The sequence below is a fragment of the Hemiscyllium ocellatum genome, chromosome 9 (assembly GCF_020745735.1).
Source record: "Hemiscyllium ocellatum isolate sHemOce1 chromosome 9, sHemOce1.pat.X.cur, whole genome shotgun sequence".
Taxonomy (NCBI): domain Eukaryota; kingdom Metazoa; phylum Chordata; class Chondrichthyes; order Orectolobiformes; family Hemiscylliidae; genus Hemiscyllium; species Hemiscyllium ocellatum.
Genome location: NC_083409.1, coordinates 104,064,193 through 104,092,122, shown reverse-complemented (window position 1 = coordinate 104,092,122; position 27,930 = coordinate 104,064,193). Strand labels below are relative to the sequence as shown.

The following is a 27,930-nucleotide window of genomic DNA, read 5'->3' as shown; positions in this document are numbered from 1 at the left end:
CTATTCTTATGCACTGGGACCCATGACCTCTCCCCACCCCAGGAATTAGCCGGAGCCTCTGGATTACTGTGGGGAGTATGACCCTGATGGCAAGCCTTGGCCCACTGCTTGGATTGAGGAGAAAGTGAGGACTGCAGATGCTGGAGATCAGAGCTGAAAGTGTGTTGCTGGAAAAGCGCAGCAGGTCAGGCAGCATCCAAAGAGTAGGAAATTCGATGTTTCGGGCTGATGAAGGGCTTATGCCCGAAACGTCGAATTTCCTGTTCCTTGGATGCTGCCTGACCTGCTGCGCTTTTCCAGCAACACATTTTCAGCCCATTGCTTGGATTTCCAAGTTAAGATCAATACTAACCTTCTATTTTGGTATCTTCAGATGTTGTGGACCAGTTATCCATCTGCCAAATACAAAGATAAAATTAAAAGTCTTATTGAAATGGATGCTACAGAGCTTTTGAGCTGTACAATTATTAAAGCAGTTATTCTGGAAAGACAATCAGAATTGTACGCAATATTCTAAATGTGGCTTCACCAATATCCTGCACGTGAGTAATAGCCAGAGGTACACAACGTGGGCAGAAATATAACTCCAAGACAATGCTGAAAGTACAAGTAGAGGCCTTCCTCTACAACATCTCAGTACGTTGTGATAGCCCAAAGCTCTTTGCAACTTTGAGCTCACTGCTTTGATGTGTTGTCTCATTGTTGTAAAGTAGGAAACCAGGGCACGTCATTAATGCATGGCAAGCTCTCACAAACAGAATGTGCTACATGAGCAACAAAAATAGAAATTACAGAATTGCAGCTGTGGAGAGAAATCAGAGTTAACGTTTCGGGTCCAGTGACCCTTCCTCAGAACCCACCTACATGAACAGCTAACCAACAAAAACCTTTTTTGAAAATAGTTCTTTCAAAGAGCTAGCACGGGAATGAATGGCCACCTCCTGTGTAGGGAGTCCCAATAAAACAAAGTGTGAAACGTGTTGATTGATGCTGATGGAACACCAAGACAGATCTCCGCAATGAGAGCAGCTTCTTAATGGAAAACTAAATCAGTTCTGACAGGGGAAGCTTTTTTGAGCTCATTGAAATACGAGCCTTTGACAGGCCCGGTGAAAGAAATGGAGAAAAATGGTGAGCATGGATAATGAGAGGTGCCTTCCCTCTGCCTCACAGACCATTTTAATATGCTGTGGTGTATAGCCCATTAGGTGCCATATTTCTCACTCCATGTTAATTGAGCCAAGCAATATTTATTTTTTTTTAAGTGAAACATCGCCAGCGAACAAAGTTTCATTGCTGCAACAGCCCCTGTTAATGAGATGAATCTTACAGTGGCATCTCAAACTGTATTTGTTTGATGTGGAAAGGAATTTGATTTTTAACCAATCACATTAGATTAGATTAGATTCTTCACAGTGTGGAAACAAGCCCTTCGGCCCAACAAGTCCACACTGACCCTCTGAAGAGTAACCCACCCAGACCCATTTCCCTCTGACTAATGCACCTAACACTATGGGCAACTTAGCCTGGCCAATTCACCTGATCTGCGCATTTGGGGCGGCACGGTGGCACAGTGGTTAGCACTGCTGCCTCACAGCGCCAGGGACCTGGGTTCAATTCCCACCTCAGGCGACTGACTGTGTGGAGTTTGCACGTTCTCCCTGTGTCTGCGTGGGTTTCCTCCGGGTGCTCCGGTTTCCTCCCACAGTCCAAAGATGTGCGGGTCAGGTGAATTGGCCATGCTAAATTGCCCATAGTGTTAGGTAAGGGGTATATGTAGGGGTAGGGGTATGGGTGGGTTGCGCTTCGGCGGGTCGGTGTGGACTTGTTGGGCCGAAGGGCCTGTTTCCACACTGTAAGTAATCTAATCTAATCTTTGGACTGTGGGAGGAAACCAGAGCACCCAGAGGAAACCCACACAGACACGGGGAGGATGTGCAGACTCCTCACAGGCAGTGCCCAAGGCTGGAATTGAACCTGGGACCCTGGTGCTGTGAGGCAGCAGTGCTAGCCACTGTGCTGCCCACATTAACCCTTGGTTTTCACAACTGCCTTTCAGAAAAACAATCCGTGAAGAAACAGTAGGATCCTAGTTGCCACTAGACAGTTTGAGGGAATCTAATAATGTTTGTTTGCACTATTTGCATTGGGGAAATGGAATATTTATTACCTATTCTTCAGATGGTGGAGGGGAGCTGCTCCCTTCAACTGCTGCAGTGTACGTACTGTAAGTACATCCACCATGCAGTTAGGGTGGGAATTCCAGGATTGTGCACTCCAGTTTGGATTTAAGTTGGAACCAACAGCATAAGGTAGAAAAAGGAAAGCTGTCTTTCATTTCAAATTAAGGGAAATAGGGAGAAAACTAGGATTAATAGCAATCCTCCTATTGCTCTCCAACGAGCACCCGAGCTACAAATCTTCGCACAAGCTTTGAGCAATCTCCAGCCTCACACAAGTGAATATAGGAACAGGAGGATAAAACAGATGAATGTATAAAATTAATGCAGGAGGAGGAACTTTAGATTAGATTAGATTACATGCAGAGTGGAAACAGGCCCTTCGGCCCAACAAGTCCCCACCGACCCGCCGGAGCGCAACCCATCCAGACCCATTTCCCTACATTTACCCCTTCGCCTAACACTACGGGCAATTTAGCATGGCCAATTCACCTAACCTGCACATTTTTGGATTGTGGGAGGAAACCGGAGCACCCTGAGGAAACCTACACAGACACAGAGAGAATGTGCAAACTCCAAACAGAGAGTCGCCTTAGCACATTGGGACTTGCTCTGGGAAGATTGGAACCTGTATGAACCCAGTATGAACTCTTGAGCAGAGCTGGGACTGAGTTGCGTGCTGGGAGTGATTTACCAGTTCTACTGGAGAAGGTTTCAACTAATTCAGCAGGAATGTGTAAACAATGAGATAATACTGGAGACTGCACAATATTACTGGCTGAGATTGATAGCTCTAGAATAGAGAACAGTAAATTGATGGGTGCAGTCTGAGAAAATACTACAGTCTAAATCTGGGTTATCATGCATGTATGTAAATACACAGAGTACAGGAAGTCTGTGAGTCAGATGCTCAGGTTGGCATGTAGATGTTGCAGGTGAGAAATCTGCAGAGATGTCCTGGAGCTGAGATGACTGACCTCTAACAACCACAGCCATCTTCCTATGTGCCAGGTATGATTCTAACTTGCAGAGAATTCCGCACACACCATATCCATCAATACACATTGACTCTAGTTTTGTTAGGGTCGTTGAGACACACTTTGTTGAATGCAGCCTTGATATCAAGGGCTAGCACTCTGACCTCCCCTCTGGAATTCTGTTTCTTGTCCATGTTTGAACCAAGGCTGTAATGAGGTCAGCAGCTGAGTGGCCCTGGTGGAAACCAAACTGGGCGCCACTGAGCAGGTTATTACTGAGCAGGTGCTGCTTGATAGCACAGTTGATGCCACTTTCCATCACTTTTCTGATGGCCATTGACCGAGTTGGATTTGTCTTGCTTTTTATCTGCAGGATGTATCTGGGCAATTTTCTACACTTTTGGATAGATGCCAGTATCGTAACTGTACTGGAACAGCTTGGCTAAGGGCGCGGCAAGTTCTGGATCGCAGGTCTTCAGTAGTTTTGCTGGAATGTTTTCAGCGCCCATAGCCTTTGTAATATCCAGTGTTTCCAACAATTTCTTGATATCATGTGGAGTGAATCAAATTGGCTGAAGACTGGTATCTGTAAAGCTGGGGACCACCGGAGGAGACCGAGATGGATCAGCCACTCGGTATTTCTGGCTGAAAGCTTCAGTCTTATCTTTCGCACTGATGTGTGGGGCCCCTCCATCGTTGAGGATGGGGATACTTGTGGAGCCTCCTCCTCCAGTGAGTTGTTTAATTGTCCACCACCGTTCACGAGTGGATGTGGAAGCACTGCAGAGCTTAGATCTGACCCATTGGTTGTGAAATCACTTAGCTCTGTCTATCACTTGCTGCTTATGCTGTTTGACATGCAAGTCATCCTGTTTGGTAGTTTCACCAGGTTGACTCCTCATTTTCAGGTTTCTCTGGTGCTGCTCCTGACATGCCCTCCTGCACTCTGCATTGAACCATTGGCTTGACGGTAATGGGTGAGTGGGGGATATGCTGGGCCATGAGGTTGCAGACTATGCTGGAGTGTAATTCTGCTGCTGCTGATGGTCCACAGTGCCTCATGGATGCCCGGTCTTGAGTTGCTAGACCGGTTTGCTATCTAACCCATTCAGCTCATTGATAGTGCCACACAACATGATGGAGGTTATTCCCAATGTGAAGGTGGAACTTTGTCTCCACAAGGACTGTGCAACGGTCACTCTTACTGATACTGTCATGGACAGATGCACCTGCAGCTGGCAGATTGATAAGGATGAGGTCAGCTATGTTTTTCCCTCTTGTTGGTTCCCTCACCACCTGCTGCAGATGCTCACTCTGGCAGCTATGTCCTTCAGGACATGACCAGCTCAATCAGTAGTAGAGTACATCCTGCACATAAAGAGAGCATTAGAGTGCTGGGGACAGAGGATGTCCAAGAGGGGTCAAGAGCAGACTCAAGTCAAAGAACATGGCTTGGTGTAATCTATAGACCACCAACTAGTGGGAAGGATGTGGACGAACACACACAGAGGTGTGAAGGTTATGCAGTGGTTCTAAAAGGCAACTTTAATTATCTGAATATAGACTGGGATAGGAGTAGTGTAAACAGCAGAGAGGGACAACTGATCCGAGATTGAGTCCAGGGGAATGTTCCATAAAATAATGTGTTTTGTCCAATGGGAAATGAGACACAGTTCTTGAAATCACATGTTGGTGGGAGAACATTTCGTGATGACTGTATCGTAATGTTTTGGGTGACTATGGAATAGGGTGGTGTGCGGTCCAAAGAAAGAATGACTAATTGCAGGAAAGCCAATTTGATGGGATAAGAATGGACCTGAATAAAAAAGTTGGAGTCAAAGGTTGGCAGGAAAATGGCGGCTGAACAATGGGCTACTTTCAAAAGAAATGGTTCGGGCGCAGTCAAGGTATACTCCTTCGAAAGGAAAAATAGATCCAGAGCTGACTGGATGACAGAAGAGATATAAATCATGATTAAGAAGAATTTTTAAAAAGTGAGCTCATGACAGATGTCAGGTCAAAAATACGATTGAGAACTGGGCTGAATAATAAATTTCAGTAGATGACAAATCAAATAAGAGCAGCAAGGAAGGAATATGAAAAGACAACAGCAGCTAATATAAAGGAAAATCAAAAAAATCTTCTAAAGCTGTATAAATAGTCAAAGAATGGTTAAAGGAGGAGTGGGAACCATTAGGGACCAAATAGGGAATCTACATATGGAGACATTTGAGGACTCTGGGTCAAGACTCGATGGAGTTAAGAAGGATAAGGTGGGATCTAATTGAAACTTACAGAATACTGAATGGCCTGGACACAGTGGATGTTGGGAAGATGTTTCCATTGGTGGGAGAGACTAGGATCCGAGAGCTCTGCCTTAGAGTAAAGGGAAGACCTTTTTAGAATGGAGATGGGGAGAAATTTCTTCAGTCAGAGAGTGGGGAATCTATGGAATTTATTGTCACAGAAGGCTGTGGAGGCCAGGTCATTGAGTATATTTAAGACTGAGATAGATGGGTGTTCTTGAGTATGAAGGGGATCAAGAGTTACAGGGAGAAAGCAGGAGAATAGGGTTAAGAAACTTATCAGCCATGATTGAATGGTGGAGCAGACTCGATGGGCTGAATAGCTTAATTTCTGCTCCTACGTCTTATGGAGACAGAGGATATAGTTGAAGAATTAACAAATACTTATTGATTGGTAAAGACACACACAACACAGCTCAGGATATTTTATTCTATCCAAATGATAGCAATGAAAGAAAATTCCATCTCTGGATCAAGTTTTAGGAAGAACATGAATCTTTTCAACAAAAAAGCCTACTTGGAATGTTACGCAGTTACAAGAAATCCCACAACACGAAGTACACAAAAAGGATGTTTGCTAGAAATGAAATAAAAATAGAAAATACTGGGAAAACCCTCAGGAGACCAGCTGGTATCAGCTCGAAACAAACCAGGAATTGCTGGAGGAACTCAACAGGTCTGGCAGCATCTTTGGAGAGAGAGATAAGCACTTTGGCGTTCGAAGAAAGGTCACATTGGACTCAAAATGTTAACTGTTTCTCTCTTCATGGCTGCGGTCAGACCTGCTGAGTTTCTCCAGCACTTTTGCTTTTTATTTCAGAAGCATCCGTGGTTCTTTGCTTTCGTCTGAGCATCGGATTAAATTACCAAACAAAATGGTAACTCAGTTTCTCTCCAACAATGCTGTCTGTATCCCACATTTTCTGTTATTTTAATGACAAGGAATACTATCCTTAGGACAACACAGCCAGAATAAACTTACTTGCTTGCTTATAACGATTCTACTCAGGAACAGCCACATTAATGGTTTGTGAAGGTTACTTTACAAACTTGGGATTAGAAAACAGAAACAAAATGTTCAAATACCTGATCATCGGAGTCTGGCTCAATATCAACAATATCCGTGGCATCCACAAGCAAACTGAGGTCAAGTTCACTGGGGCCTGGTATAATTGAGGAAAGAGGATGTTAAGAAATTAGGGAGAGAACTTAAGAACAAGGTGATTTCTATCTCCTGTTGAATTGGTTTCTGTTTTCAGTGGCACATGTTGATATTCAGGATCAACCAGGTGCTAACTCTTCTGCCTCAGAATGTGAAGGTTGAGTGAGGGACAGGAGACTGGGACAGAGACTGGAGGACAAAGCTGAAACTTTTCAAGCAGACTTTAAACCGCCTGCCCTCTCAGGTGGACATGAAATATCCCTTGACAGGATTGGAAGGGGAGCTGGTGAATGCTCATGGTATCTACCAATGTTCATATCAGGGGAGGGGGTTCTCATTTTGGAACAGCTGCTATCAAAACAGGATCCATGTGTGAGCAGGTGTTGCAACAAGTGACGGACACAGGAAGAGGAATTTTGATACTTGTAAAGCAGTCATTCTATCTTACGCTACGCTAGAGAAGGGGATCATCATATTGTCAAAACCCTTGTTAGGCCACATTTGGAGTATTCTGTGCACCACACTACCAGAAGAATGTGGAAGCATTGGACACAGTGCAGATAAGGTTCATCAGGATGTTACCTGGTCGGAAGGGTACTGGTTATGGGGAAGGGTTAAAAAGACTAGGATTGTTTTCACTGAAAAGATGACGACTGAGAGGAGACCTGATAGAGGTCTACAAAATTATAAGAGACAATAGATAGGATGGATACAGAGACTTTTCCCCAGAGTTGAAGTTTCAATTACAAGGGGGCACAGGTTCCTGGTGAGAGGGAGAAAGTTTAAGGGAGATGTGCAAGGGAAACTTTTCATGCAGAGAGTGGCAGCTGCCTGGAACACACTGCCCCAAGAGATGGTGGAAGCAGGCAGATTGGCGACATTTAAGAGGCATATGGATAATTATGTGAATAGGGAGGGAATAGAGGGATACAGACCGAATGAGGGCAGTCAATTTGTTTTTTAGTTTGGTTAGAGCATTAGGATCTGCACAGGCTTGGAGGACCGAAGGGCCTGTTCCTGTGCTGTACTTCCCATTTGTTGTTTTGTTTTGTTTTGTTGTTCATACATTATTCTTCGTTCTGAAATTCGATGGGGTTGATTCTTTCATAGGAAAATGAAAGTGAGCAATGTTGGATCAGGTGTAGAACAAAAGAACAAAGAACAATACAGCATAGGAACAGGCCCTTTGGCCCTCAAGCGTGCGCCGACACACTTTGCCCTTTCATTCTAAACGTACAAGATCCATCTCCGTCTATTCCCCTCCTATTCCTTGCCATGATTCTATTAAATGGTGGAGTAGGCTCGAGGGGCCAAATAGCCTACTCTTGTTCCAATTTCCTTAAGGTCATATGGTCTAAGATTGGATAATTAGCCTCGTTCTGTGCTGTAAGAGTCCAGCATTTACAAAACTTCCAGGAAAAAAATTTAAAAAGTTGGGTGTACAAATAGTCAAGTGTGTACACAACTTGAATATTGCTGAAAAAATACAAGACATTTTGTTGAAACTTTGACTATCTCTGGACCACCAAAGAGTATTTGCATACATAAGGTAATAAAGTTGGGATTCAGCCTAATCCCCTTCAGTCAGTCTACCCGATCTGGTAAATTGGTTTACTTCACTTCAAATCCACATTGACTGAGATGTGATGGCTGAATTCAGGGACTAACTAACTAATGTCTTTTTCCTAGGGTAGTGTAGTCCAAAACTGGAGGGCATAGGTTTAGGGTGAGAGGGGAAAGATATAAAAGGGACCTAAGGGGCAGAGTGGTGTGGGTATGGAATGAGCTGCCAGACGAAGTGGTGGAGGCTGGTACAATTACAGCATTTAAAAAGCATCTGGATGTGTGTATGAATAGGAAGAATTTAGAGGGATACGGGCCAAGTGCTGGCAAATGGGACTAGATTAGGTTAGGATATCTGGTTGGCCATGGACGAGCTGGAGTGAAGGGTCTGTTTCCGTGCTATGCTTTGCTATGACTCTATAACTATATAACTGTCAACAATTCCTTTACCTCTGTCATTTTCAATATGAAACAAATAGTTGTCCATTGGATGTGGAACCTACCAGCCACAGGCTCTTTGGTAGGAAACAATTTGTTGTCGACTGCCACAGATATGTCATAAAACACCTCCTCCTCATCTCGGTCTGCATCCAGCTGGGTAGAACAATGGGAGAAAGCCATTTCATTAGCTGCGGTCCATATTTAACAGCAATCAGTGACCTTGTACTGGGATGAAGTTTGATATCGTAATGGTCTCCTGTTCAAGGAGTCTAAAATGAATCAGTCAATCATTACCTGCTCATGTCTCCATCCAACTCTACCAACCAGGAAACCAAAGAACTGAGGATACTGGAAATCAGAAACAAAACCAGAAACTGCTGGAAAATCCCAGCAACATCTAAGAACAAAGAACTTACAGTACAGGAACAGGCCCTTCAGCCCTCCAAGCCTGTGCTGATCCAGATCCTCGATCTAAATCTGCCGTTTATTTTCTTTGCTCCCTGCCCATTCATGTATCTGTCTAGATACATCTTAAAGAATGCTTTCATTCCCACCCCTCCTACCACTGCTGGCAACACATTCCAATTGCCCACCACCCTCTGCATGAAGAACTTTCCTTGTATATCTCTCCTGAACTTTTCCCCTCTCCCTTTGAACTCGTGACCCCTAGTATTTGAGTCGTCTACTCTGGGAAAAAGTTTCTTGCCTTCCACCCTGTCTATACCTCTCATGATTTTATAGGCGTCAATCAGGTCCCCCCTCAACCTCCTTCTTTCCAATGAAAATAATCCTAATCTCCTCAACCTGTCCTCATAGTTGGCATTCTCCATACCAGGCAACATCCTGGTGAACCTCCTCTGCACTCTCTCCAAAGCATCCACATCTTTTTAGTAATGTGGCAACCAGAATTGTATGCAGTATTCCAAATGTGGCCGAACGAAAGTCTTATACAACTGTAACAAGATCTGCCAACTCTTGTACTCAATACCCCATCCCATGAAAAAATGCATGCCATATGCCTTCTTGACCACTCTATTGACCTGCGTTGCCGCCTTCAGGCAACAATGGACCTGAACATCCAGATCTCTCTGTACATCAATTTTCTCCAGGATTTTTCCATTTACTAATCTTCCAAAATGCATCACCTCGCATTTGTCCAAATTGAACTCCATCTGCCATTTCTCTGCCCAACTCTCCATATCCTGCTGTATTCTCAGACAGTCCCCTTCACTATCTGCTACTCCACCAACCTTAGTGTCATCTGCAAACTTGCTAATGAGGCTACCTATACCTTCTACCAAATCATTTATGTATATCACAAACAATATCTGTTGAGCAAAAGCAGTGTTAACCTTTCAGAACTGAAGAAGGGTCACTGGACTCGAAATGTTAACTTTGCTTTCTGTCCACAGATGCTGCCAGACCTGCTGAGTTTCTCCAGCAATTTCTGCTTTAGTTTCTAACATCCAGCATCTCAGATTAGAGAAGGCGAATGCCCTGAATGATGAGCTGGTCCTGGTCATAACTTAGTGCTCAGTTTCTTATATATGCAGTTGTCAGAATCATCAGAATTCACTGTTACAGTGTGGTATTGTCTGTAAAAAGCCAGGAACTAACATGTCAGCAATCAACTGTATTCTGGATTAGTGGGGCTGGAAAAGCACAGCAGTTCAGGCAGCATCCGAGGAGCAGTAAAATCGACGTTTCGGGCAAAAGCCCTTCATCAGGAATAAAGGCTCCTCGGATGCTGCCTGAACTGCTGTGCTTTTCCAGCCCCACTCATCCAGAATCTGGTTTCCAGCATCTGCAGTCATTATTTTACCTAGGAATCAATTGTATGTGTGGGTGTTGCAGTGGGGCCACACTCAAGGCTGCACTGGAGAGTCAGCTATTGTGTAACACAATATTGTTTCAGGCAATCAACTATGCAGGTACTATGGCAGGTTTGAAATTAAACAAAAGAGCTTTATCTTTCAAGATTGAAGTGTAACTCCCTGAAAAAATACTTTCTCCTCAGGGTGCTTTTTAACCTGTGTTCTCTGATTAGTAACTAACCTACCAATGGGAACAAATCATTCTAATTTACTCAGGGAATATAATTTTAAATGTTTTTATTAAACTTGTAATTAAAATTGAACTTCTATGAAATCCTGGTTCATTCTCAAATGGAGTGTTGAGTGCAGTCCTGGGTGTCATACTTTAGGAAGGGAGTGTATTGTAGAGAGTGCAGAACGATCCAGATGTATGTTTCCAGTTATGGAGTTAGCTTGGAGAGGTTGGGACTCTCTTGGATAAATGAAGGCTGAGAGGAGATTTCATCGAAGCATTCCAAACCACTGGGGATCTGCATGGTGTAGGTACAGTGAAACAGAGAACAAAAGGTAATTTCAAGTCATTGATAAAAATAAGCCAAAAAGTGACACAAACCCGTGATGCCCTTAGCTGAGGGTCCAAAGTGAAAAGGGGTGGCATGGTGGCTCAGTGGTTAGCACTGCTGCCTCACAGCACCAGGGTCCCAGGTTCAATTCCAGTCTCGGGTGATTGTCTGTGTGGAGTTTGCACATTCTCCCCGTGTCTGTGTGGGTTTCCTCTGGATGCTGTGGTTTCCTCCCACAGTCCAAAGATGTGCAGGTCAGGTGAATTGGCCATGCTAAATTGCCCATAGTTTTAGGTGCATTAGTCAGATGGAAATGGGACTGGGTGGGTACTCTTTGGAGGGTCGGTGTGGACTGGTTGGGCTGAAGGGCCTGTTTCCACATTGTACAGAATCTAATCAAACTACATGACCATTTAACCAAATGTTCATTTTGACTGGTTCTCATTTGGGTGTTGCTAAGGAGTGTAACTGTTCTAACCCAGAGGTGGGTGCGCTCTCCTGGACACTGGTGTATGAGTTCTCTTTCTCCATTTAGGTCTAGTGGGACTCTTTTATGTCTCACGCCCACATACTGGCAGCAACTACAATGGCTCCCCGGCCCGGATCCTGAAGAAAACTTTGACCGTTTGGTCGAGGATTGGCTTTGTTTCGGGGTTTTGTTGTGGGCTGACCTAGAATCCCTCTGTTCAGGATATGTCACGAGTGAGGTTATGCAATTGTCTTCACTCAAGTGGTGTCCCTCAAGCTCAGTTAGCCTTAGGAGGGTGTCCGCTTCCATCGGAATATCCTGCGACTCGTATACTCCACCGTCTGCGTTCTCCAATGATAAAACCAGTTGTAGTGTCTACTTGAAATCCATTTGGGCTTCAGTTAGTAGGCGCTTTCATGTGGTTACATCATTATCCCATATACCAAACAGTCTCTCAGCATCTCATTAAGGGTTAAACCGAAGTCACATGCCTCTGCCAGTCACCTTAACTTAGTCAAAAATCCCAATACGGATTCCCCCGATTTTCTAACTGCCGATTAAAACCGATAGCAATTCAGCATTAGAGGAGGCTTGGGGTTGAAATAATCTTCCACTAAATCCAACAACTCAGGAAGGTTTTCATATCTGATGCTTCAGGAAAGTTAGGGCTTAATAACCAAAAACACTGTGAGTCCACAGGCTGCCAGGGGAATTACTCATTGCTTTTCATCTGGCCCAATGACCAGATGAATAACACATTTGGGCTCGGTCTTCGACAGCAGGATCGAATGAGTCAAGCTTCCCAAATAACACACGATGCCAGAAGTGCTTATGCCAACTCAAAGATGACTATTGCAAGTGAATGCCCTCAGGAGCATGTCCCACTCTCATTGCCATTGAAATAACTCCCTGGAGGCTGCTATCCCATCACCAAGTCACTCTTACTTTACACACGGAGAGTCCTTGACATTGATCCAGCTCCCTCAGAGCCGGCTCTCAGATTGAACAGAACCCCCGGCCCTCCTGTTTATATCTGTTAGCCATGGCTCCCTGATTAGACCAGATTGATAAATTCTTGATCTCGCAAGGAATTAAGGGCTGTGGGGAGAGTGCGAGTAAGTGGAGTTGGAAAGCCCATCAGACATGATTGAATGGCAGGGTGGACTTGATGGGCCAAATGGCCTTACTTCCACTCCTATGTCTTATGGTCTAATTAATAGCCTCAGTGAGGGAACTCGTATTCTATGAGGGCCTGATCTCTTTACAATCACTATAGTCTTCATGATTACCTTCATGAGGACTGGTTTTGAAAGAGCACAAAGGGGAAATTGTTTCTAGTGGCAATAGAGTTGGTAATAGAGGACATGGATTTGATATAATTTTTTTTAAAAAAGCAGAGTGGAGATGAGGGGTTTACTTCCATGCAACAATCTGGAGGGTACTGTCTGAATGATCAGCAGATTCGACTGTGAGCCTGAGGGAAAGGTTTGTACACTCGAAAAGGAGAAATGCTGGAGAGAAAATGAGAGTGTGGGATAGTTCTTTCAAAGGCACAATTGGCAGAATGGTCTCTTGCTGTGTTGTACCTTTCTACTATCTCTCCCAGGATTTAATGTGCGTTAGTTGATTCAATGATGTGTTGTTTCTCCATTATTGAACATCGGAATCTTACCAGACTGAGCTTTATACACATACATGGAGCAAGAGGGTAGCTAGGGAAAGGATAGGTCCAGGTGAAGATGAGGACTGCAGATGCTGGAGATCAGAGTCTAGATTAGAGTGGTGCTGGAAATGCACAGCAGGTCAAGCAGCATCTGAGGAGCAGGAAAATCGACATTTCAGGCAGGACCCCTTCATCAGGAATGAGGCTGGAAGCCTCGGGTGTGGAGAGATAAATGGGAAGGGTGTGGGGCTGGGGGGAAGGTAGCTGAGAGTGCAATAGGTGGATGGAGGAAGGGGTAAAGGTGATAGGTCAGAGAGGAGGGTGGAGCGGAAAAGTGGGAAGGGAGATTGGCAGGTAGGACAGGTCATGAGGGTGGTGCTGAGCTGGAAGTTTGGAACTGGGGTAAGGTGGGGGGAGGGGAAATGAGGAAACTGGTGAAATCCACATTGATGCCCTGGGGTTGAAGGGTTCCAAGGCGGAAGATAGGTCCACTCAAGGACAAGGGAGGGAATTTATGCTTGACACTAGAGGGAGTGATTGAGATCCTTAATGAATTATTTGCATTGGTATTCACAAAAGACATGGACATAGTGGATGGTGAGTCTTGGGTGGGGCATATTGATATTCTGGGGCACGTCACCACAAAAAATGAGGAGGTGATTGGTGTTTTGAAAAGTGTTAAGGTAGACATGTTCCCAGGTCCTGATGAGATCTATCCCAGAATGCTGAAGGAGGTAGGTGAATAAACTGCTGGGGTCTTATACATAAGCTTTATGTCTTTTGCTTTAGTCACTGGAGAGATCCCAGACAAGTGGAGAATAGCCAGCAATGTTCCTTGGTTACGAAGGACAACAGGAATAATCTGGGAAATTACAGGCCAGTGAGCCTTACGTCAGTGGTGATGAAATTGATGGAGAAGATTCCTAGGGATAGGATTTACTCACATTTGTAAAAATCTGGACCTATGAGCAATAGGCAGCAAGGCTCGGTGTGGGGAAGGTCATGTCTCACAAACAAGTGACAAAGGAAGTGACAGAGGAAGTGACAAAGATGATTGATTACAGCAGGGTGGCAGATGTTGTCTCTATGGATTTTAGCAAGGCCTTTGACAAGGTCCCTCATGGCAGACTGATACAAAAGGTGAAGACACATAGGATCCATGGTGAGTTGGGAAGATGGATATAGAACTAACTTAGTAACAAAAGACAGAGAGTTGCAGTAGAGTGATGTTTTTCTTACTGAAGAACTGTGACCTGTGGTGATCCGCAGGGGTCAGAGCTGGGACCCCTGTTGTTTGTAATAAATATAAATGATTTGAAGGAGAATGCAGGTAGCTTGACAATGTAGTTTCATCCAGACAAATGCGAAGTGATGCATTTTGGGAGATTTAATTCAGGAGGGAAGGATACAATAAATGGCAGAACCCTTAGTAACACCAACATACAAAGGGATCTAGGCATATGACCCACAGATCCCTAAAAGTGGCAACACAAGTGGATAAGATGGTCAAGAAGGCTTACGGCATGATTGCCTTCATTGGTCAGGGCATAGAGTATAAAAATTGGCAAATCATTTTGTAGCTGTATAGAATTTTAGTTAGGCCCCATTTGGAGTATTGTTGTCATTTCTGGTTGCTACATTACCAGAAGGATGTAGACTCTTTGGAGAGGGTACAGAAAAGGTTTACCAGGATGTTAGGAGAAAGTGAGGACTGCAGATGCTAGAGATCAGAGTCAAGAGTGTGATGATGAAGGGCTTATACCCGAAACATTGATTCTCCTGCTCCTCGGTTGCTGCCTGACCTGCTGTGCTTTACCAGGATGTTATCTGATTTGGAGGGTATTAGTTATGAGGAGCAACTGGACAAACTCGATTTGTTTTTACTTGAAGGTTGAAGGATGGGGGGGTGGGGTTTGACCTGATAGAAATTGATAAAATTATGAAAGGCGAGGATAGAATGGATAGTCAGAGTCTTTCTCCCAGGGTAAAAATCTCAATTACTAGGGGACATTTATTTCAGATAAAAGCAGGTAAGTTTAAAGGAGATATGAGAAGCAGGTTTTATTTCACAGAGGGTGGTAAGTGCTTGGAATGCAAGGAGGAGGTGGTGAAGGCAGATACAATAGCAATATTTAAGAGGCATATTGACAGATACATGACTAGGAAGGGGAATTGAGGGATATAGACTGCGTAGAGGCAAAAGGTTTTTAGTTGAGAAAGGCATCATATGTTGGCACAGTCTTGGTGGGCCGAAGGGCCTGTTCCTCTTGTACGTTCTTCAGTACAACCTACACTGTGCAAAGAAAGAGCAAAGAAAATTTACAGCCCAGGAACAGGCCCTTCGGCCCTCCAAGCCTGAGCCCACCAAAGTACAATGTCTAAATCTGTCGGTCAATTCCTTAGCATTTGTATCCCTCTACTCCCCACCTATCCAGACACACCTTAAATGACGAGGAAGGGGAATAGAGGGATACAGACTGCGTAGAGACAAAAGGTTTTTAGTTGAGGAAGGCATCACATGTTGGCACAGTTTTGGTGGGCCGAAGGGCCTGTTCCTCTTGTACCTTGCAATGGGATTAGCAGTGGCGTAGCAGTAATGTTCTGAAGGTATGGGTTCAATTCCTGACATGGCTGCTGCTAGAAACTTAATTAGAATCTGGAACGGAAAGCTAATGGTGACCATGGACCTATCACTAGTCATTTAAAGAAATAAATAAATCTGGTTCGCTTGTGTCCTTGAGGGAGAGAAATGAGAATTCTTCGGTGATCTGTCCTGATCCACAGTAATGTGGTTGACTCTGAATGCCCTGGCAACCCATTCAGTCAGAAAGCAATTAGAATTGGGAACAATTGCTGGCCTTAACAGAGGTTCCCATATTCCTTAAAGAAATATGTTCACAAATAAACGAGATGTATCTAGCCTGAGTCCTGTCACACAACTCCAATCCCAACTGATATTTGAACATGGAGTACTCTAAGCATTGGATACTGATGGGTTAATTTTACAGCTTCACTTCAGAATCAGGAAGAAATTATCCAAATCTTTTTTTAGTGCAAAAGGAGACAACTATATCCCAAGCTACATCATCCCAAATTAGGTTAATCTGCAGCTAAAATAGCACAGGTCCCACACAGATTTTTTACTGAAGATTCTAGGTTAAGAAATTGCTTACTTGCCAATTAAAAAGAAACAAGAATAAACACGGGATTGAATGTGGGATGATTTATGGGGAAATTGGATATTCCCATAAGGAAGTAAGGAACTGAAGCTATTCTGCTGGAATAAAATGAAGAGGCATGGGGGAGGTGTTATGTGTTGTATAAATAATGACACTGAGCAACTCAATTCAAAGATCAGTTGGTGCCCTCTCTATTCTGTTTTTAGCCTCTTGTCAGTCCGTGTTTTTAAATATAAAGCTCAAGGCATCCTCCGAGTCACTCCATTCTCACTAACCCCAGAGAGCAGAGTCTTGGGATATAAATACTTCCTGACTTCTCCTGCTTTGCATTGCTCCTAGGCCTTCCGTTCTTGTATGTCTCCAAGAGAGTATCTAACTGGACAACGTTAATTCCCTTCATCATCCTGAAACACTCAACCCTATCTCTGAACTTCTGCTCTGTCCAAAAAAACCTGAGGCCCTGAGGTCCATCTCAACAGCTTTGAGCCCGATGCATGAGGCGATCCCCTGCCTGCTGGGAACACTGACGTATTGGGCGGTACGGTGGTTCAGTGGTCAGCACTGCTGCCTCATAGATCTTGGGACCTGGGTTCAATTCCAGTCTTGGGTGGAGTTTGCACATTCTCCCCGTGTCTGCATGGGTTTCCTTCCACAATCCAAAGATGTGCAGGTCAGGTGGATTGGCCATGCTAAGTTGTCCCGTAGTGTGCAGGAATGTGCAGGCTAGGTGGATTAGCCATGGGAAATGTAGGGTTACAGCAATGGGGTGGTTCTAAGGGGTAATGCTCTGCAGAGGTTGGAATGAACTCAATGCGTCTGCTCCATGCTGTAGAGATTCTATGATTCTCCAGAGCAGATTCTCAGTGTGCAAGGCCAGTGAAACACAGCCAGACTCTGCACAGCAAGCTCTCATTTCCCCTACCTACATTTCCCCTGACTAATGCACCTACCCTACACATGCCTTGACCAATTCACCTGAGCTGCACAATTTTGGAATGTGGGAGGAAACCCACGAGACACAGGGAGAATGTGCAAATTCCACACAGGCAGTTGGCCGAGGCTGGAATTGAACTCAGGTCCCTGGTGCTGTGATGCAGCAGTGCTAACACTGAGCCACTGTGGTTGAGAAAGAAATGGCCAGAACCCTGAGGTTAACTCTGGTCCTTTTCAAAATAATGCCCTGGTCTCCCTCCACAAGAAGACAGATGAATCCTTAGTTTAATATCTCAGTCAAAGGGCACTACACTGGACCTCTGGCCTTAACTTGTGTACTAAAGCTCTGGATTAGGCCTCCTGAGAAAGAGGTGAGTCTATTACCCAGTGAATAATACCTGTTGCAGTGGAGACACTGTGAATGGAAGTGATCAAAATCATAACGTGGTCCAGGAATCATGAAGCAACGTGCTCCTGACTGCCGTCCTGCAGGTGGGTCCAAGTGTTAACATACTCTCGATGGGTTTTGCCACTTGCCACGTAAGACTGGCCAGCCTCTTGTGACTGGGTTTATCCTGCTACCACTTTTTATTTACACAGCGAGCATGACACAGAATAAGCTGTGGGTTGAGGGAGGAACATTGACCAGATCCCAATCCCTGTTCAGCTTTAAATGATAATAGAATCAGGGAATTGTTAGCATCCACCAGGACAGGCTGATAGGAACATGTCTTTGTTGTTCGTATTCAATCAAATCAGCCTGACTATTTCTAGCAAACACTTAATCTATTCACACAGGATGTCTTTGGCAGTGGCTAATAGTCAGAGACACAAATGTCAGGATAATCGCTAGCTTCCTGTAATTGTGACTATCAGCTGATCATCCTGCATTCTCCCACAGCCTTCTCATTCTGAGATTCGTGTTCCATCACCTTGAAAGGTCGACTGTCAAATCTTTGACGGCACTTTCTCACTTTAATTCCAACTCTCTCATCATTATTCAACGCTTTTCCATAAAATTTTAGACCTTGAGGTTGTTGATTACATGACAGGTCCCCTTTGTTGCTGGCTTCTGATATGTTCTTATGGAGTTCTCTTAACGCCAAGCTACCAATTGCGTACGATGGAGGCTCCATTTGGTCAAAGCTGTGAGATACATTTTCCCTCAGGTTAGAATGGTTATAGAAGCTTGATATTTGTATTTGCAGAGAAATATTGCTGCACACCCTTATCCTCACGCACTGCCACCTGGACGTTTCATGGCTGCTAGTCACATTGTCTCTGGCTCTTTAGCACACTCAAACTTCAATGTGATGTCACTGCAGCATATGGGTGTAAAAGGATTAATACCAAGAAGTGCCCTAAGCACCACCCAGTATGATGATGTTAGATGGATAGAACAGCTTACAATCTCAAAGTAGTGAGACCTAATATTTGGTCCTGCTCAAAGTTTGTGTAACAATGTCTATCACATCGATGTAGCCTGTATGTATTGCCACATACAAGAAGTAGTTTAAGAATATAGAACATAGAACAGTACAGGCCCTTCGGCCCTCGATGTTGTGCCGACCTTTTATCCTACTCTAAGATCAAACTAACTGACATACCCTACATTTTACTACCATCCAAGTGCCTATTCAAGAGTCGCATAAATGTCCCTAACATATTTGACTCTACTACTGCCAGCAGTGCATTCCACACACCCACCACTCTCTGTGTAAAGAACCTACATCAGACACCTCTTCTAAATCTTCCCCCAATCACCGTAAAACTATGACCCCTTGTGATGGCCATTTCTGATTATTCACTCCATCTTTGCCTCTCATTATCTTGTATACCTTTATTAAGTCACCTCTCATCCTTCTCCGCTTCAAGGAGAAAAGCCCTAGCTCCCTCAACCTTTCTTCCTAAGACATGCCCTCCAATCCTGGAAGTATCCTGGTAAATCTTCTCTGCCCCGTCTCTAAAACTTCCACATCTTTCCTCCAATGAGATGACCAGAAATGAACACAATATTCCAAGTGTGGTCCAACCAGGGCTCTGTTAAGCTGCAGCATAACTTCACGGCTCTTAAACTCAATCCCCCTGCTAATGAAAGCCTATACACCATACACCTTCTTGACAACCCTGTCAACCGCGGTGGCAACTTTGATGAAATGTAAGAGGCTCTTGTAGTTTGACAGGAAGTGATTTCTGCATCCTGACCAGGCCATGTCTTTTCCAACACTTGTACAAGATGGTGCCCTTCATTGTGAGCTGCCATGCTTATATGACAACAAGACTTTCTCCAAGTCAAATGCTTCTAGCAGTTTAAATTTTAATTCTAATAAATGTCAGCCAGACTCAATAAGCTCCAACCAAAACTGCCTTTGGCAACTACACTTTTCCAAGGTTCCTTTGAAAGCACCTTCCAAGCAGTAACATCCCCCACCCAGAAGGGTAAGGTCAGAAGTCACACAACACCAGGTTATAGTCTAACAGGTTTTTTTTGAAATCACAAGCTTTGGGAGCGCTGCTCCTTCATCAGGTGGAATGAAGAGAAGAACACAGATCTGACAAAGGAGCAGTGCTCCGAAAACTTGTGATTTCAAATAAACCAGTTGGATTATAACCTGGTGTCGTGTGATTTCCACCACCAGCACCTCCACATCATGGCTAACAGAAGAATAAGCGCAGCAGATATATAGGAAAACCACTCCCCTGCAAGTTCCATTATAAGCCACTCACGATTCTGATGTGGAAATATATCACTGTTCCTGCAGTGTCACTGAGTCAGAATCCTAAACATCTACAGCATCACCTTAACATAACTGGAAAAGAGCAGTGAATTGCTGGCCTTGTCAATGACACTCGCATTCCATGCAAGAATGGAAGGATTCCATTGTGAGTCAAAAGGAAAATATTGCAAAAACCGGAAAGCTGAAACAAAACCAAAAAAATGCTGGAAATACTCATCAGGCCAGGCAGCAGCTGCAGAGAGAGAAAAACAGGTTTGGGTTAATGACTTTTCACCAGAACTGAAAGATTCACTGGTTTTCTCTCTCCACAGGCACTGTTCAGCTGCCAATTCACCAAGCTCGAGAATACCCTCTATGTACCTCGCCATCTTGTTTTTCACCTTTGAGACACTATCCTTTTGAGTAAGCTTTTGGTTATCTGAACTGAGTGCTTTGGAGCATCTGAATAACATGAAAAGTGCTGCACAATGAATCACAGGATTAATACAATGCAGGAGGAAACCATTGGACCCATTGTATATGTATCAGCTCTCGAATTCCCTGAATGCCAATCTCTCGCTTTCTCCCATAACCTGGTACATTCTTCCATTTCAAATTACTATTTAATTCCCTTTCGAATGCCTCAATTGAACCTGCCTCCACCTCATCCAGACAGTGCACTGCAGATCCAACCAACAAGATTCCATGAAAAAGCGTTTCCTCCTGTGGTTTCTTTGGCCAATTATTTTAAGTTTGCACCCTCTCACTCTCAATCCATTCAAGAGAGTGAGAACAACTGAGTCAATCCAGACACAATCAGGATTTTGAATTCCTCAACTGGACTACTTCACAGAGCTGTGAAAACAGCCCCGTCCATCACAAACATAATCAACGACCCCTCCCACCCCAGTTATTCCCTTCTCTATCCTCTTCCATTGGGCAGAAGATATAAAAGTCTGAATACAGGTACAAGCAGATGCAAGAACAGCCCCATTCACACTTTTATCAGCCTTTTGAATGGATGTCTTTAAGGTTAATATTGATCTCTCTCTGCATTTTTTCACAGCTGTAAAGTCATATCCTGCACTGCGTTCTGTTACCCTGATGCACTGGTACAGTAGGATCTGCCTGTAAAGTATGTAAAACCACACTTTTCACTGTACCTCAGCACACGTGACAACAATAAATCAAACCAAATCAAATTAAAGCCTCTTAGCCTTCTCTTTTCTGAGGAGAGCAGTCCCAGGTTTTTCAGTACCAGCCTTTCCTAGTGAACAAAGAGACCTTGGAGTGCAGTTCCTTGAAAGTGGAGTCGCAGGTAGATAGGGCAATGAAGAAGGTGGTTAGTATGCCTTTCTTTATTGGTCAGAGCATTGAGTATAAGAGTTGGAAGGACATGTTGCGGCTGGACAGGACATTGGTTAGGCCCCTTTTGGAATATTGTGTGCAATTCTGGTCTGCCTGTTATCAGAAGGATGTTGTGAAACTTGAAAGGGTCCAGTTGCCAGTTTTGGAGAATTTGAGCTATCGGGAGAGGCTGAATAAGCTGGAGCTGTTGTCCCTGGAGCACGGATGCTAAGGGATGACCTTATAGAGATTTATAAAATTATGAGGGGCATGGATAAGATAAATAGACAAGGTCTTTTCCCTTGGGTGGGGGGAGTCCAGAACTGGAGGGCATAGGTTTAGGGTGTGAGGGGATAAATTTAAAAGGGACCTAAGGGGTAACTTTTTCATGCAGAGGGTGGTACGTGTATGGATTGGGTTGCCAGAGAAAGTGGTGGAGGCTGGTACAATTACAGCATTTATTTGAACAAGAAGGGTTTAATTGGATTTGGGCCAAGTGCTGGCAAATGGGACCAGATTAATTTAGGATATCTGGTTGGCATGGACGAGTTGGACCGAAAGGTCTCTTTCCGTGCTGTCCATCTCTATGACTCTAGGACTCTAAGTGTGCAAAACTGAAGAAAACATTTAAATACAAACAAAATTGACCCCATGTTTTGATATCATAAGTCTTTTGATGTGAGAGGAAGGATTACTTTCTATGGCATTGTCATATTTTACATCTCCACCTTCAATGACCACTGCTCCTACTCCATTTAAAACCTCATCATTTAACACTTTCTTTAAATCATCTGCTGAATCATTTGCACTGGACTGAGGTAGTGTTTAGAGATGAAACATTTTAAATTAAGAAGCTTTGGTGAAAGCCTGAAGGAACCCGGGGGAGAAATAAAGGGATTTATGTTCTCAGAGCAGCTTCCTGAAAGTGGGATGTGGAGAGAGAACCGGACTTGAGAAGGAAGAAGTAAAATGCAGGGCTACGGGAGCAAGTTCAGAGTCGGGGTGGGGAGATGAAGATTGGACCTTTGTTTTCACAGAGCTAGTAGAACCATGGCGAACCGAATGGCCTCCTTTCATGATTCCAAGAAAATCGCTAACGTTGCAAAGCAGGGATCACTTTAGAACTGTAGTAGTAACAGAGTATGTGGAGATACATGTTTACATTGGGGGAGGTTAGAAACAGGCTGAGACCTAACCTCAGTTGAAAAACGTGGTGCTGGAAAAGTACAGCAGGTCAGGCAGCATCCGAAGAGCAGGAGAATTGACGTTTCGGGCATCAGCCCTTCATCAAGAATGTGGGGTAGGGGACTGAGAATTGAACTCCCCTTCCCATTCCGTCAAGGATATGCAAGTCCTCGGCCTAGCCACCCAACGCCTGGAGGAAGAACGCCTCATCTTCCGCCTTGGGACCCAGGATCACACAGGATCAATGTCAGTTTCACCAGTTTCCTCATCTCTCCTCCCCAACCTCACCCCATTTCCAGCCCCTCAACTCAGCACCGCACTCTTGAACTGTCCTACATGTCCATCTTCCTTCCCATCTATCCGCTCCACCCTCCCCTCTGACCTATTACCATCACCCCGCCACCTGCATCTACCTATCACCTTCCCAGCTACCTTCCCCCCAGCCCCCCACTCCCCCCTCCTATTTATCTCTCAGCCCCCTTCCCCACTACCCCCCCACCTCTCATTCCTGATGAAGGGCTTATGCCCGAAACGTCGATTCTCCTGCTCCTCGGATGCTGCCTGACCTGCTGTACTTTTCCAGCATCACACCTTTCGACTCTGATCTCCAGGATCTGCAGTCCTCACCATCTCCTGAGAGCTAACCTCAGCACAGGGTGTGGAGGGAGGAGGAGGAAAGAAGACGCAAGGTCAGACGACAACTGAAACCCTTTACCTGCTTGATGCTGACCTCTCAAACAGCTTTCCCACATCTACCCTGCCAAACCCCCTCAGAACCTCAATAAGGTCACCTCTCATTCTGTTGAGCTGCAATGAGTACAGACTGAAACTCTCTGAAACATGTAGATAGCGGTGTTGTGATGTAGGAACTGTGGCATTCTATTGGTGCAAGGGAAGATCCCACATTATACCATGAAAGCTTACAGCAGAAGGCTACCGATTTTTCATGGACAGCACAGAATCAGAAGCCAAGATGAATAATGATGGCTTTAGTCATCTCCCTGTTCAGAGGATTTCATACAACAATGCTTACCGTGACAATCAGCCCCCTTTCCTGAAAATACTTGACCAATGGGATGGTGTTTTGTTTGAAGGTGGTCAGTCGTCTCTGGATGGCTTTGGGATTGTCGTCAGGGCGACCCTGTTGCGCTGCCCGCTTTTCCAGCCGCTCTTTCAACTGGTGACTCGCACAGGCCAGGAACACAACTAAATCTGGGGTGCAGATCTGTTGAAGTTAGATTTAAAAAGAGAGGGAGAGAGAAAAGGAGCTCGTTGAAGCCGAATGAAGGGCCTATTCAAAGAATCAGTAGAACCAGGGGTGGGCCCACCCAATCCTACAAGCCTGCCAAATCAATCTTCACTGATCTGTCCCATTGTCCATCTCAATTCTTATTCCATCAGCCAACAAGGAGCTTAACTCAATTCCAGAAGCCGCAACTGTCCAATCACCAAGGAAGGAGGGAATTGTACATATTTCCCTTTTGTCGGGGAAGTGAAGACATTTGGTCTGTTTATCTTTATTGGTCAGAGTATTGGGTACAGGAGTTGGGAGGTCATGTTGCGGCTGTACAGGGCATTGATTAGGCCACTGTTGGAATATTGCATGCAATTCTGGTCTCCTTCCTATTGGAAAGATGTTGTGAAACTTCAAAGGGTTTAGAAAAGACTTAGAAGCATGTTGCCAGGGCTGGAGGGTTTGAGCTATAGGGAGAAACTGAATAGGATGGGGCTGTTTTCCCTGGAGCATCACAGGTGGAGAGGTGACCTTAGAGAGGTTTATAAGATCACGAGGGGCATGGATAGGGTAAATAGAGAAGGTATTTTAAACGGACGAGGGAATTCCAAAACTAGAGCATGGGTTTAAAGCGAGAGGGGAAAGATTTGAAGAGTACCTGAGGGGCAACTTTTTCTCACAGAGGGTGGTGTGTGTGGACTGAGCTGCCAGAGGAAGTGGTGGAGGCTCATACAATTGCAACATTTAAAAGGCACCTGGATGGGTATATGAACAGGAAGGGGTTGGAGAGATAACGGCCAAGTGCTAGCAAATGGGACCTGATTTCTTTAGGATATTATGGACGAGTTGGACTGATGGTTCTGTTTCCGTGCTGTACATCTCTGTGACAATGACTCCAGATAAAAGCAAACTACTGTGGGTACCGGAAATGTGAGGCAAACACAGAGAAAGTTGCAGAGAGAATAAGAGTTAACATTTTGAGTTTGGTATGACGGGAAATGCTAACTGTTTCTCTATCCACAGGCGCTGCCAGACCTGCTGAGTTTCTCCAGCAATTTCTGTATTTGTTCTGTCCAAAAGTGCCCCCAGCTTTAATTTTTAGAAGATTTTGATTCTTTGAATTGGAATTAGTGATTCATTTTTGGGTTGAATATTGTCACAAGTGAAAGAGTCTCGTCTCTGGGAATGAAAGCTGGGATCCCACATTGATGGATGTTGGGATGGTGGGCAACATCACTGGAAAAAAGAGTTAATGTTTTGAATCAAATAGGACTCGTCTTTAGGGAAGATGTCATCTGAAGAAGAGTAATTGTCAATTCGAAATGGTTTCTCACCCCACAGATGCTGCCAAACCTGCTGAGTTTTTCCAGTGTCCTCCGTTTTAATTTCAGATTCCAACATCAAAAGGGTAACTAGGGAGAGATTAGGGCCCCTGAAAGATCATTCCTGATGAAGGGCTTGTGCCCGAAACGTCGAATTTCCTGTTCCTTGGATGCTGCCTAACCTGCTGTGCTTTAACCAGCAACACATTTTCAACTGTGATCTCCAGCATCTGCAGACCTCACTTTTTACCCTCAAAGATCAGCAAGGCATCCTCTGCATGGAACCACAGGAGCTGGAGGAAGATACTAAACGAGTATTTTGCATCAGTGGTTACTGTGGAGAAGGACATGGAAGATATAGAATGTGGGGAAATAGGTGGTGACATCTTGAGAAATGTCTGTATTACAGAGGAGGTGGTGCTGGATGTCTTGAAACACATAAAAGTGGATAAATCCCCAGTACTCTAGAACTCTGTGGGAAGCTAGGGAAGTGATTGCTGGGCCCTTTGCTGAGATATTTATATCATCGATAGTCACAGATGAGGTGCCAAAGGACTGGAGGTAGCGAAAATGTGCCACTATTTAAGAAAGGTGGTAAGGAAAAGCCAGGGAACTATAGACCGATGAGGCTGACATTGGTGGTGGGCAAGTTATTGGAGGGAATCCTGAGGGACAGGATTTACATGCATTTCAAAAGGTAAGGACTGGTTAAGGATAGTCAACATGGTTTAGTGCGGGGGAAATCGTGTCTCACAAACTTGAGTTTTTGAAGAAGTAACAAAGAGGAGTGATGAGAGCAGAGCAGTGGATATGATCTATATGGACTTCATTAAGGCGTTTGACAAGGTTCCTCATGATTGATTGGTTAGCAAGGTTAGATATCATGAAATACAGGGAGAACCACTCATTTGGATACAGAACTGGCTTGAAGGTGGTTGGTGGTGGAGGGTTATTTTTCAGACTGGAGGCCTGTGACCAGTGGAGTGCCACAACGATCTGTGCTGGATCCACTGCTTTTCATCATTTATATAAATGGTTTTGATGTGAACATTGGAGGTGTAGTGGACAGCAAAGAAGGTTACCTCAGAATACAATGGGATCTTGATCAGATGGGCAAATGGGCTGAGGAGTGGCAGATGGAGTTTAATTTAGATTAATGTGAAGTGTTGCATTTTGGAAAGGCAAATTAGAACAGGGCTTATATACTTAGTGGCAAGGTCCTGGGGAGTGTTGCTGAACAAAATTCCTTGAAAGTGGAGTTGCAGGTAGATAGGATAATGAAAGAGGCACTTGGTATGCTTTCCTTTATTGGACAAAGCATTGAGTATAGGAGTTGGGAGGTCATGTTGCAGCTGTACAGGACATTGGTTAGGCCACTTTTGGAAAATTGTGTGCAATTCTGGTCTCCCTGCTATTGGAAGGATGCTGTAAAACTTGAAAAAGGTTCAGAAAAGATTTACAAGGATGTTGCCAGGGTTGGAGGATTTGAGCTATAGGGAGTGGCTAAATAGGCTGGGGCTGTTTTCCCTGGAGTGTCGGTATAGAGGTTTATAAAATCATGAAGGGCATGGATATGATAGGTGTGGGGGAGTCCAAAACTAGAGAGCATAGGTTTAGAGTGAGAGGTTAACAATTTAAAAGGGACCTAAGGGGCAATGTTTTCACACAGAGGAAGTGGTGGACGCTGGTACAATTACAGCATTTAAAAGGCATCTGGATGGAAATATGAATCGATAGGGTTTGAAGGAATATGGGTCATGTGCTGGCAAATGGGATTAGATTAGGTTAGGATATCTAGTCGGCATGAGCGAGTTGGACCGAAGGGTCTGTTTCTGTGCAGTACTTTGCTCCAGTTGCTACATTAAAAGATGCGTGTTAATGACTGGGGGGAGGGAGTCTTTGAATCACTGCGAAGGTTGTTAAAGGCCCAGGATGGAATGAAGGGTTCCTCCTCCTAATGCCAGGAACATAGGAGCATCAAGGCAAGACTTTAAGGGGTAGGCTTGGAGATAGCAATGACTGCAGATGCTGCAGGTCCAAGTTGATAAAATGTGAACCTGGAAAAGCACAGCTGGCTAGTCCTGTTAAAGGGGCCAGACCCAAAACGTTGACTTTCCTGCTCCTCTGTTGCTGTCTGACCTGCTGTGCCTTTCCAACTTCACATTTTATCGACTTTAAGGGGAGAGAGAAACAGAGATGCATGGAGAGATGCACAGAGATAGAGACATGGAGAGAGAGATAGAGAGGCAGAGAGACAGATTGAGAGAGTAAACTCTCTATCACTGGAGTGTTAAGCCAGAGACCCATACAATGTTCTAGGGACCTGGCTTTGAATTCTGCCACTGCAGATGGTGGAATGTGAATTCAACAGAAATATGGAATCTACTGATGATCATGAACTGATTGTCAGAAAAACCCATCTCGTCCTTTAGGAAGAGAAATTGTCTCCTAACTTGGTCTGGCCGACATGTAACTCCAGACCCACAGCAATGTGGTTGGCTCTTAACTGCCCTCTGGGTAATTAGGGATGGGTAATAAATGCTGGACTAGCCAGCAACACCCTCATCCTGTGAATAAATATTAAGAAAAGTATCCTCTGCCAGCCATTTAACTAAATCAAGGCTGATCTTCTACCTCAATGTTATTTTCCTGTATGCTCCATAATACCTAGAAATGTATCCATTTGTATTTCTCGTGTTCTCACAATCCCTGGTAATAGCCCTGCCAAGGAGAAACACAGTAAAGAGCTCCATACCTGGTCCTCGAAGGACAACACTTGAGCAACATCCCTGGGGAATCCATCAATGACAAACCCTTGGGCGTCTGGGAGCTGCATCAAACGGCGTTTGATCTCGGTGATGGTTGTTTCCTTCAG

At 44.5% G+C, this 27,930-nt stretch overlaps 1 protein-coding gene across 2 annotated transcripts in view; it reads right to left on the bottom strand.

Moving 5' to 3' along the window:
• Window positions 1–27,930, bottom strand: part of ak5 (adenylate kinase 5) — an 87,540-nt gene that overhangs the window by 22,492 nt on the left and 37,118 nt on the right. For both annotated transcript variants that reach the window (XM_060829990.1, XM_060829989.1), the window contains exons 5-9: window positions 27,811–27,924; window positions 23,533–23,724; window positions 8,692–8,782; window positions 6,550–6,626; window positions 353–395 (exon numbers count right to left, since the gene is read on the bottom strand). In XM_060829990.1, coding sequence (XP_060685973.1) covers window positions 353–395; window positions 6,550–6,626; window positions 8,692–8,782; window positions 23,533–23,724; window positions 27,811–27,924 — 517 coding nt within the window. The remainder of the gene's footprint in view (window positions 1–352; window positions 396–6,549; window positions 6,627–8,691; window positions 8,783–23,532; window positions 23,725–27,810; window positions 27,925–27,930) is intronic.